At 35.6% G+C, this 12,253-nt stretch overlaps 1 protein-coding gene across 18 annotated transcripts in view; it reads right to left on the minus strand.

Moving 5' to 3' along the window:
• DST (dystonin) overlaps positions 1–12,253 on the minus strand; it is a 490,994-nt gene that overhangs the window by 159,035 nt on the left and 319,706 nt on the right. For all 18 annotated transcript variants that reach the window (XM_049894718.1, XM_049894699.1, XM_049894708.1 and 15 more), the window contains 16 exons: positions 11,829–11,983; positions 10,872–11,334; positions 10,660–10,788; positions 10,428–10,505; positions 10,189–10,350; positions 9,993–10,097; positions 7,615–7,710; positions 6,867–6,992; positions 6,129–6,281; positions 5,752–5,906; positions 5,292–5,418; positions 4,626–4,809; positions 3,616–3,773; positions 2,744–2,922; positions 2,147–2,285; positions 1,159–1,352 (listed from right to left, as the gene is read on the minus strand). In XM_049894718.1, coding sequence (XP_049750675.1) covers positions 1,159–1,352; positions 2,147–2,285; positions 2,744–2,922; positions 3,616–3,773; positions 4,626–4,809; positions 5,292–5,418; positions 5,752–5,906; positions 6,129–6,281; positions 6,867–6,992; positions 7,615–7,710; positions 9,993–10,097; positions 10,189–10,350; positions 10,428–10,505; positions 10,660–10,788; positions 10,872–11,334; positions 11,829–11,983 — 2,603 coding nt within the window. The remainder of the gene's footprint in view (positions 1–1,158; positions 1,353–2,146; positions 2,286–2,743; positions 2,923–3,615; positions 3,774–4,625; positions 4,810–5,291; positions 5,419–5,751; positions 5,907–6,128; positions 6,282–6,866; positions 6,993–7,614; positions 7,711–9,992; positions 10,098–10,188; positions 10,351–10,427; positions 10,506–10,659; positions 10,789–10,871; positions 11,335–11,828; positions 11,984–12,253) is intronic.

Consider the following 12,253-nt stretch of genomic DNA (forward strand, 5'->3'; position numbering starts at 1 on the left):
CAATCACAGCAAGAGGAGTATGTATAAAGAATTCAAAGTTGTTCCATATTGACAATGGGTTGAATATAAACATTTTGCCTTGGATCCAAGTTGTGCAAGTTAGTGGTATTGATTATTCTAGGGACAAGTTTAAGAGCCTAAAGCTAAAAAGCAGGAAAACTGGAAACTTAACCTTAATTATTACTAGTCAACATGTCCTGAATAGCCAAGGCTTGCATCAAATCAAAGTTCAACTAGAAATAATGACAAAGTAGTTCAGTGAACTCATGAGCTGTGGTTGAATACCTCAGTTTCTATGATTTTAAAACTGACAGATTAAACTTATTTATCATGTATTTTACAAAGATGAGAAAATATATATTTAAACTTAATTTTACTTCTCAAAAATGGCACAATATCAGAGAATTTTATTTTTATTAACCCACCCACCACTGCCACTGAGTCAATTCTGACTCGTAGTGACCCTATAGGACAGAGTAGAACCACCCCATAGGGTTTCCAAGGCTGTAAGTATTTATGGAAGCAGGCTGCTACATTGTCCTCCCACGGAGTGGCTGGTAGGTTCAAACTGCTGACCTTGTGGTTAGCAGCCAAGCACTTTAACCACTGTGTCACCAGGGCTCCTATTTTTATTAACATAAACATGAAAATGAGAAAGAACATTATTCTACTTCTTTTCAGATGAGCCCTAAAACTACCCCATTTCTTTTTCACTTTTTGTTTTAATCTCTGGGTGGATAATTTTTACTTTCTTTCATTTTCAATTAAAATGAACATCAATTTCTTTGTATTTCTCATGTATAGTATAGATTGTTACAGACAGCCCTATAAATGCATGACCTGTGATCTTACTCACAGTTATCTGAATATTAAGTTAGTAATAATTAATTACATTATTTTTCCTTCCAAAAAAGCAAATAGTCTAACTATACAAATGCTAGAATAGATCCATAGTTTTACTAACACAGAATTGAAAAATATGCATTTTGAAGTTGAATGTCTTGCTGAAGACCACCATGTGAGAAAGAAATATAATTAGGTAGAGCTCTTAAAATTAACACAATTAACTATGGAAGTAAAAACAAAAAATCAGCTTTTACCCTGTATACACAGACAGAGATTGAATCTGTGCTCAAACTGCACGAAAAGTATACTAACCTGTTGTCAATCTGAACATGAACGTTTTGCCATCTTTCCACTAATTGATCTGCTTTTTCTTTGTGCCAGTCAAAATCAAGGTCTCGTTCTTTGTATGTTTTAAACATTTCATCACTGATGGTTTTAGCTTTCTGCAACTCATCCTCTAATGCATGGAATACCTCTCTCTTTTCATCTACTTCAGATCTCCATTGCTAAAATACAGTCATTGGTAAAAGTTACAAAAATGTCAACCAATCACTGGCTAAGCCCATTATTTACCTAAGCTTACCACTTATTTCCAAATAGCTGGTATAAAATTCACATAAAGGAAAGAATATCTCTCATAAAAATATTACACTGAGTTGTATCTTATGAAATTACTAACATTTGACTGTACTTTGATCTAGAAAAAGACTTTTTTATAAAGTTTGGCCTACTAGAATTTGCATATCCTCAGAATAAATAAAATAGATTCTATAAGTGATGTTACCTTGTCAAGCAAAGTATTTTTTTTTAATTTACTAAACCCCATTGTTAAAAAAAATGAATACATGCACTAAGAAACACTGAGAGAATTCCCAAATGGTTTGCAGTCAACAGTTTTACTCAGTGCATTATGCGTAGAAATATAAATATAGACAAGTACAATTTCCTACCTTTATCTTTTCTTAGATTAACTCCTCTACTTGCTGTCTTGATTTCTTAACACAACTACCTCTTTTAGTAAGTGGATCTGTTAAAATGAATTTAATGTTCGCTTCAACTCCTATTGCTGCCAACACCAACTGACTATAAACAGCTACCATCAAAAGGTACAAACTTCAAAATGAACTCTCCATAAACATACTTACAAAAAACTGTGATATTACAGAGATATGAAATAGAATAAACATAAACACACTGAAAGTAAGCTATTTAATGCCTGACATTTGAAGATCTGAGCTGCATGCTAGAAAAACACTTTTACAATATGATCTTGAAAAATAACCAAAAGTAAGACTCAAACCTTTAAAGTACTTATTAGATTCTCAATATTATTCTTGTCAGCTATAACTGCTTCTTCTTCACACAGCTTAGTTTCATAGAATTTTACAAGGGCTTCGGCAGCTTGAGTCTTTTTTAACACCAAATTAACAGTTTTCAACCTGAAAAAAGGGGATTAAACAATAGCCTCATATTAGGTAAAATTTATTATTTTCCTATAATTCACTTACATCTAAATCACCGTTATGTCACATGACATTAGCATGTTCTTCATTTTGGAACACTCTCTTCTTAATAGACATGTCCCCCCACCCACACTCTGCCCACAAGCAGAATTTAGCAAAGGATTTTAACATAAGATGGCCTTCTTTTAAACTATGTTTAGTCCACGCTTAAGTGGAAAATTCTGTAGGCTGTAACATCTGACCTACCAAAACTACAAGTGAAGCGTAGGAAAGTAACACATTGTGCCGTAATGTCTGAGGCACATTCCCTTTCAGCACTGAGAAGCATCATAAATCCATACAAACACTTTGCATATTTCTTATCAAGGCAAAATAAAATTTAATGCTTATATTAGTAAGAATGAGTCTTTGAAAAGTTAACAGCAGTTACATACTTATCTATGTAGGTGGAAGACATGGAGTAGACTTGGTTCATGTTCTGAATGACCACACTGAGCTCAGATCGTAAGGTGGGAACTGACGGAGAGGTTGCCGCTTGAGTGAAAAATTCCTCACATTTGTTTGTGATTGTTCCCAGATCATCTTTAAGTCGCTCCAACTCCTTCTTTAGTTTCTATAAAATGAAGAAAAACATAGACATTAGGCTAACATGCCAGATGGAGCCTCTTTCTTGAAACAGTTTAAAGACACACATTTTACATTATGATCACTGACATAAAAATCTACATATTCTTGCCTTTTCTTTATCAAAGCATGGGGTTTAAGTTTTCTAATCAATAATTCCCTCAACTGCCCATTCATCTCCTTAAAACCAAATATCTAATAGTGCTGGTTATCAACATATAATGACTTCCACTGTGAGAAACCATTATAGCCTCCATCACAATAGGTGTGAGGGTACAAGTTCCTGTGTTTACCTGAGTCAGAGGCAGACACCTGAATTACAGAATCATTGCTTAGAATCGGCAAAAAACAATCAGACCTCCCAGAGTGACCACTGTGCAAAGCTGAACATGTAATAAGTCATGGGAGTTGACAATGGCAAACCAGTTGCCACTGAATCAATTCCATCTCACAGTGATCTCATGTTTCAGAATAGAGCTGTGCTCCATAGGGCTTTCAATGGCTGTAATATTTTGGAATATTGAAAGGCCTTTCTTCTGAGGCAACTCTGGGTGGACTCTAACCATCAACCCTTTGGTTAGTAGCCAAGTGCCTAAGCATTGGTGCCACCCAGGGAACCCCCTAAGATCTTTAACACAGCAATTTATCTTAATTTTTTTCCCAGCACATTTATAAACCTCACCTCCTGCTCTGTAATCCTGAACACGCTTTCGTGCAAATCATCTCTTTCCAGCGGAGTTCGGATCTGTCCAATCAGTCGATCTTCGCAGCTCTCTAATCTGAGTCTAATGTTCCGAACTTCAGAGATGTAGAGATTATAAACTGATTCCTCTTGCTCCTCTGTGAAAGTAAACATAATGTCTAGAAAATATCTTCTTTTCTATCTTTTGGATGCTCTTGGTCACGTGGTTAATATGGTAGTTCTACGACGGAGACATAGTTAGCTAAATTTACCTTAGCTATTATCATCGCAAATTCATCCTAATGACATAAATCTTAAAATCAAGGATATTACAATTTAAGGAAGTGTTAATAAATGTCTCTAATGCCATTTAAAGTACTAATTTCTGATTTATGATATATAAAAAGAGTTATGCATGGCTCTACTTTGTGTTCCCAATGATGTAAACATTATTAGTTGCTGATTAATTGTAAAAATCAAATATGAAATCCTTAAAAATCAAAGGTAGATCAAGAATGTGTTAATGTTTAAGATTTTAAAAAACAGAATATTGTTAATAAAATTTTGGTCTCTAAGTAATATCAATAGAGTTCAGAAAAAAACACTTACATTTAATGAAAGGTAACTAGATAAACCTTTTGTTTAACCCTGTATAAAATTCAAGTTTAATACATCAGAAAATAACTAAGTGTTTTATGAAACCCAAGAACCATCATGCTGAACATTATACTGCAAAACAGCAAAAATGATGAAAATGTAGATGCAGCAAGAATTCATTATATGTCATGATATTCGATGGCACACCTTTTCATCAATTCATCATTTTGGAATGAAGAATCCTTCCTTGCATGTTCCCACCTCAAACATGCATTTAATGTTCCAGCAATTGTGTCTATGTATCACAGGCTAAGGGACATAAGAAACCTAAGGCTGAGGTTCCCACTCACAGTACAAAGTAGCCTGTACTAAACACCTAAGGGAAGAAACAGACAGGGATTCCCAAGCATTACCTCTTTCGGCAGATTTAAGAAGTTCTTGATAATACTGCTTGCATACATTAACTTCCTTTTCCAGTTGTGTTATATCTGAGCCTGAAAATACTTGGGATTCCTGGCTATCTTCCAGGAAATCTTCAAAACGAGACTGGAGATTACTCAGAACTTGCTGATGTTCACCAGGTAACATTGTCTTTATCTACAGAAGACCAAAGTTCCAGGTAGTTAAGTGACTGCAGTCACTAAGGCTTACGTTTACATGGGACAGATCTCAATTTGGTCTCATGGCATATATTAGTTTATACTAAAAATCATGAATAGAAGAATCATTGGAAATTAATTTTCTTTTACATTAATAATTTTAGGCTTCAAAAGACAAGGAAAATCAAGTGTATAAAATTCAATAGATGAAACCAAACCATACTGTACCTCTGCACATCAAATACTACATCTTGTCTCCCTATCAGAACGTAAGCACTGAATAAAATCCATGATCTACGATTTCCTCAGTTCTCACCAAGTGCCTTGTATACGGTAGGCATATAACAAAAATGTACTGAATGAATGAATATTTGCATGGATCTACTGGGCTCCATCCTCTTCTAGAGCAGACACAAACTCCGTGAGACATCCACTCATAACAAGGTGCCCTAGTGGGTTGATAGGTAGCCACATACTTACTGAAGCCACATTGCTAGCTCGAATTCTATCAATTTCATTGATGAGATAATGCCAGGACACTACACTCTTCATGTTTATGTGGGACTCATGCCAGAGAGTCAGGACATTTTGATACTGTTGCTCAATTCTGTAATATGTAAAAGAAAACACAGATTAAGCATTTTCGCTCCCTCTAAAAACATGTTGCAATGTATCATATTTGTCCTGTGGGTCTTTGACAAAGTATTTATTGTTTCTTTAACCTTAAAAACCAGTTGCCATCAAGTCAACTCTGACTCATGGTGACTCCATTTGTGTCTGAGTAGAACTGTAGGGTTTTCAATGGCTACAATCTTTCAGAAGTAGATCACGAAGCCTTTCTTCCAATGTACCTCTGGGTGCATCCGAATCACCTTGGTAGCCAAGCACTTAAAAAAGCCACCCAAAACCAGCTTTATCCTTTTAGCTACTGCATACAAACCTGTTTGCAAAGTCAACTGCTTCTTTGTTCGGTGGAGGAACTGTGAAGCACACAGATGGGACCATAGCCTCATTCCCAGTAGGACTAATGACCTTCCATTTAGCGCGATGAGAGTTATTTGCCAAAACACATTCGTCATCTTTGAAAATAGTTATCTGGTTTCAAATGAAGAACAGAAGAACCAAATGAAGTCACTGTTAACTAATCTTTTTCCATACCTAATCTTGGGATTTTCTGTGCGTGTGTTTTATTTTCTGAGGTGGAAAAACTTTTCACCACTAATAAACAGTATGATCCCATTTAAATCTGTGTGTGTATATATATATATATACACGAATAATGATAGAAACTGGTTTGTTTCTAGGAGCTACAGGTACCTCAATTTGTCTGTAGTCACAGATAGCTTTGATTGGAATAGAAGTTTTGAGAGGACAGTCAGGATTCCTTGGCTTCAGTTGAATTATTGTTTTTGCTCTTCCCATCAGGCTTGCTACTGTGCTTTTATACTGCAAAAGTTCTTCTTTCTCTTCCTGTGAAATAAAGAAGATGGATTTTAAAACATACAAGACCTGTACCCTTCATTCCCTCAGGGCTTTATACAAACGGAATTTTGTCAGAGAAGCCTTCCCTGACTAACCGGTCTGAACTTTTAACTTCTCCCCACTTGCCTCTCACGCTTCCCTCTTCCCGTGTTTTCTCTTTAGCATCTACAACTATCTAACATACTATACATTTTTTACTTATTTATCATGTTTATTGTCTATTTCTCCTTCTAGCATGTAAGCACCACAAGGACAGGAATTCTTGTCTGTTTTGTTCTATATCTCCAACACCTAAAACAGTACCTGGCATATAGAAAGGGCTTAACAAGTATTTGAAGAATGAATCAATGAACATAAAAAATAGAAGACCACTTAAAACATCAAGGGAAATGTAAACATTTTTTGTTGTATTTGTTACCAAAAATACAAAAACTGAGTATTTAAATGCTTGATTGAATGAAGTGGAAATAGCAAAGGGACGAATAAAGTCCTGTATACATACAAATGTAGTTAAAGACTAGTCTAATCACTAGTACACCTCACTGATGAAATGTCAGGTTTCTGTACAAGTACCATGGATTCCTGAACAAGGTCTTCGAGCTTGTGAATGCTGCTTGATCTATCACAACTGTACTTTCGCTGAATGGCATCTTTTAGATTTCGTAAGTAATCAGTAGCTTCTTTGGCATCACTGAAAAACTAGGGAAAGACAAAACCTGGCGGTTAAAGTACTTCAAATGTCAGTAAAGCACAGCATTGTCAAGTTCAAGTGTTATGGCATCATGTGTGTTCCTCCTAAGTGAGAGCAGAGCAAAAGCACGACAAGATAACACAATAATCGCATCCTTCCCGGAACCAAGCAGCGACTCCTGAACTCTGGGTGATTATGAATTAGGACTAAGTGTCCAAAGCTTATGTCTATACTGTGTTTCGTTGAAGGCCTATTTTACTTTAGGGTACAAATGATTTTTAAATAGAGATGAGCTTCTAAGAATACTTCTGAAGAATACCAAAAAAAGAGCTTATTTGGTTGACTGACTTATCTATATGAAAACATATCCTTAAAACAAACACATCTGCAAAGATTTTCTGCCATTTTAAGGGGTTTTTAGAGTATGTCTTCCTTAATTGAGTGCTTCAGTGAGTGTATCCTATGGAACATGAAATAGCCCTCATATCCTACAAAGAAAACATTTCAGTTTTATCTCATATCCACATTACATTTTGTTTCTGTATTTTAATACTAAACCACGAACACATTCTCTGCAAGACATTCGGCATCACAAAATAACCTACTGAAGTTGCAATTTGATTCACACACCTCGAAATACGCCGTGTTCTCTTTTATGTGCTGCTCCACACACTGGCATAGCTGTAAGATCCAGCTCCACTGCGTCTGCATTGCCGCTCTGTAGGCCTTAAAGATAAAACACAGCCATCAGAGCTGGCTGGGAAATCATGAGGTATGCATACAACCATACTCTTGGCGCTTTTAAAGAAAAGATGATAAAGCTGTTTTAACATAAGGATAAGACTTGAAAATGAGAGCAGAAATCTAAGAATTCTCACTTGCACAAAGCCAGTCTTAAAGTTTAAACATGAATTTTTAAAGTAGTTTGCTTGACTTTCAATTTTTTTTTAATTTTCTAGTTTCTTGAAATTTCTTCTTAAAATACACGAACTCTGGCTAGTTTCACATAATGAATGTACTTAAAGTTTGAAATGGCTGCAAGCAATCCCTCCCATTTACAAAACCAACTCTTTAATCCATTCCATCCCAACCCTTACACTTACTTTGTGGAATCCTCAAATACACTTTCCTTCATGAGACCTTCCCTTCATCTTTCCTTTCTCTGCATTTTTATATTACTATGTCATAAAATACACCTTCTGACACAAAGATATATAATCGTGTAGTTTTCCTCTTTGTTTCTAATTCTAAAATTAGGCCAGAAGCCCTTCAAGGAAGGAAAAGACATTTATTTATTTTGTTGTTTTTGCTGGATGGGGGGAGTAAGAGAAGAGAGTGTATGTTCCCCTATCAGTGTAACTCTGGGTATCTACTATGTATTTCTGTTACAAAAATATTTGTTTGCTTGAATTTTTATTTAATACAAAGCTTTATCATTCATGAGTACACAAAATATTGTAAAAATTAGAAAAACATGTAAAACACCATTTTACATTTAATGGGAATTCAATGGTTTCCAGCAGGGGGCGTTTCATATGCTTCAATGACTATCATAATGAGACCTGTAAATTTTCTCCTTGGTTTGGAAAAACTCCTTCCTGTTGTGTTATGTTCAGGCAGGCCTTCTGGATGGAATGTAAAACGTGGCACTGGAAATCTGGCAACATACCATGCTCACATTACCTGCTCTCTCAAATTAAGCTACTTAGAGTAAATTGGCAATAAAAGATGTATTATTGTGTGTTGTTAGATTAGCTTCTTTTTTCGTTATAAAATATGAAATAGTATTGATAATTAACTAAATATTATCCATTTATCCACACAAGATATTGGGTAGGCCCAAGGCGATCACAAAGATGAGTAAGGTTTAATTTTATCCCTCAGGAAGCTTTTAATTATAATTACTAACATTTCTACATAAAAGTAATCAGGTTCACATTTGAATTTTCCATTCCCATCAAAATTCTTAACCTGTAATCATATTTCCTTAAAGCTCTCCTCTCTCTACCCTGAGAAATATTCTCTTTTTTGTCTTTCCAGATCTTGATTATTCTAATTTTCTCTCCCTGGTGCTTCCCTTACTCTTGTGTGTCTTTAACACTTGCTTGTGGCATTTTATAATGATGTAAAGCCATATGTTATACAAAACAAGGTCAAACATAATATTCCCAAAACTCTTCCTTGTAAGGCCTAGAATTTTATTAATCTTTTGTGTCATGATGACTCCCATGAACAAAGACTATCAGATCCCTTTCCTCAACTCTAAGTGATAAGTTTAAAGCATGTCACCTTTCAAGCGGAGATTAATTTTTCCCTCTGGCAATCTATCAACCCTATGGAGCAGTTTTACTCTGTAACACATGGGGTCACCATGAGACAGTATCAATTCAACGGCAACACGTTTGGCTTTTGGGGTTTTTTTAAATTTCAAATATGCACTTTGCACTATGAGGCTTTGTCAGAGCACTATCCCAACACACCTACTAAATAGGTTATAAATAAAATTATTAAGTAAAATAGTAACAACTAATACTTCTTAAGAGCATATTATGTACCAAGCACCGTATTAAGTAGTAGGCATGCATTGTTTTTTTTTTTTTTCATTGTCACCACAACCCTATTGGTTAGAAGCAATTTTCCCCACTTTCGGTAGAAAAATGAGGTTTAGTGAGATAATCTCATTTGCCAAAAGTCACAAAGTCAGGAATAAGTAAAATGTCAAAGCTTGTAAAAGCATTGTCCTCTTTCTTTACAATAACATATCTACTGCTCGACCACAGGAGCTGACAAAGGTAACTTTATCCCAAGTGATGGGTGACATACTAGAAAGCAATAAAACCGAAGGCAACGATCAGTATGATTTGCCAAAAATATTACTTTTTAAATTAGCCAGATTATACTAGAACTTTCACAGTTCATATTTTTCTATTTATCAGCAATAAAAAAAATCTGAGGGGTAATAATCAAATGTCAATATAGAGTCACAACTGGGAAACTTTCTGACTTACCTCAATAGTTAACCGGGCTGGGTGATTTTCCAGAAGTAGCTGCTCTGCTATGTCCTGAACTGACTTAATGTTTTCTTCCTTTTGATCAAGTTCTCTCATTAATTCCTAATTTAAGAAAGAAAAAAAGAAGCGTCTGAGAAAAAGATCGAAACCTGAAATACAACTTTAGTATTCAAATTACAAAGGCTGTACTTACAGCATGGTAATCTTTTTTCCGAGGTATGTTAGTATTTCTTTCACTCCAGTCATAAGCAACTTCCTCCTCTTCTTTTTCATTCAACCAAATAAGTTCATTAGTTGCCCGAGTTACAAAATTATGGAGGGTATCAAGGTGTCGTTCTTGATTTCTGGATGTATTCTTTATAAGGAAAATCACTATAAGAATCATGTCTTTGCCAAGTAGAGATAAGGGAAACAGAAGGTTAAAAAACTTACCAGGAGTTTTGCATACTGACTCTCTAATTTGTGCAACTTCTCTGCATAAGTTAGTTTAAGAGGTGCTGTCATTTGGATCTATAAAAAATATGGGGTAAAAAGACCACAAGGTTAAGAATTGTAAGGAATTCTGAGTCACACTTAACGTATCTAATGTTGAGTTACAGGATGTTTACAAAGCAAAACAATAGTAAGCTAAAATAAAATGTATGCAGATTTTAAACTCACATACCTCACTGAGTTTAGCTTCTTTAAGGCTAGATTCAAATTCTTCAATAGCTCGGTGAACATTTTTATGGTTTTCTAAATGGCTTTCAACACTTGGCAAATCTGATCCCCATTCAGTACGGTCCAGCTGCACCTTTAAACAGCAAAATACTGGCTTCAAAAAGACATAGATGGCAATAAAGACTGCAACTATCAGGCAAAGTAAATATCTTTTACCTGCATCTCATCCACCCAATTCAAAAGGTCCTGAACAAATTTCATGTTGACTTCCTCTTCTGTTAAATTCTGATCCAGCAAAGAAGACTTTAGAAGGGGTTTTCGGATCTGCATCAACTTGAGAGTTTGCAATGAATTTGTCTCTACTCCTGAGCTCAAATTTGGAGCTAACCCTGATGGGAAACCAGGTGTATAAGCCGGAGTGATGGCTGGAGTCAGACGGGAAGTCAGGCCTGAGGACAGGCCTGAAGTCACACTAGAAGACGTCAGGGAAGGCGTTAAACTCTGGGTCAGCCCTGAGGTCAGACTGGGGGTTAAGGTCTGTGCAAATCCTGAGTTTAAACTTTGAGTGATTCCTGATATCATAAGCTTCGTCTGTTCTGTCGTCAGCAGGTGTCCTTTACTATACACTGAAGAACATTCATTCCTTAAGGCCATAATTTCATCACGGAGTTTTGCTACCCTGAAAATAAAATTAAAAGGGATTAACGTATAATATAAAAGGCACGTTTCTTATATTTTCTCTTTTTCAAATGTCACACATAAACATCTTAAGTGCAAGTATATTGTTTATTACAGTATTATACATTATATGTATCATAAAACATCATTTTTTCTATTACTGATCTCTAAATAAGAAATACCCACTTTACACACCAAAATATACCAGAATTAACATGCCATACATTTTCGACTGAAAAGAGTTGATTCCGACTTATGGTGACCCCATGTGTGCAGAGTAGAACTGCTCCATAGGATTTTCAAGGCTACGACCTTTCAGAAGAAGATCACCAGGCCTGTCTTCCCAGGTGCCTCTGGGTAGGCTTGAACCGAGATGCCTTTCGGCAAGTAGTGGTGCGTTTAAGCATTTGGGCCTCCTAAGGACTCCTATTCCTATTATTAGCGCCCATGAAGAGGTTATACTAAAGCACGGGTATGAATAAGTAGCACTCTTACCTCTGTACTAACTGATCTGACTGGTAATATTTTCCATCAATAAGAATCTGTACATCAATTACATGCTGGCGTAAAAGGTTCTCACATTCAAGTATATATCCGGCAATTTCTGCTTCATTCTGAAACTGTAGCCCCGATTCTAATCTTTTAGAATCCTGTATTTAAAAAAAAAAGAAGAAGAATATTAATTCTGTGAAAGAAGCTGCAAAACTAGCCTCAAATATAAAACTCCAAATACTGGAACAGAAACCCTGCTGAGGTTTCTTTGTTTTCCCTTTGCTCACTGTTCTTCCAGGGAACAAACAGCAATCACAATCTTTAACAAAATTTAAATTTCAGAAGAGAAGATATACTAAGAATCAACCAAACGTTATACAAAAATTTTAGTTCATCCAAATGCACACTGATCCCTCTACCCCAATCTC

This window comes from Elephas maximus, chromosome 1 (assembly GCF_024166365.1).
Source record: "Elephas maximus indicus isolate mEleMax1 chromosome 1, mEleMax1 primary haplotype, whole genome shotgun sequence".
Lineage (NCBI taxonomy): Eukaryota > Metazoa > Chordata > Mammalia > Proboscidea > Elephantidae > Elephas > Elephas maximus.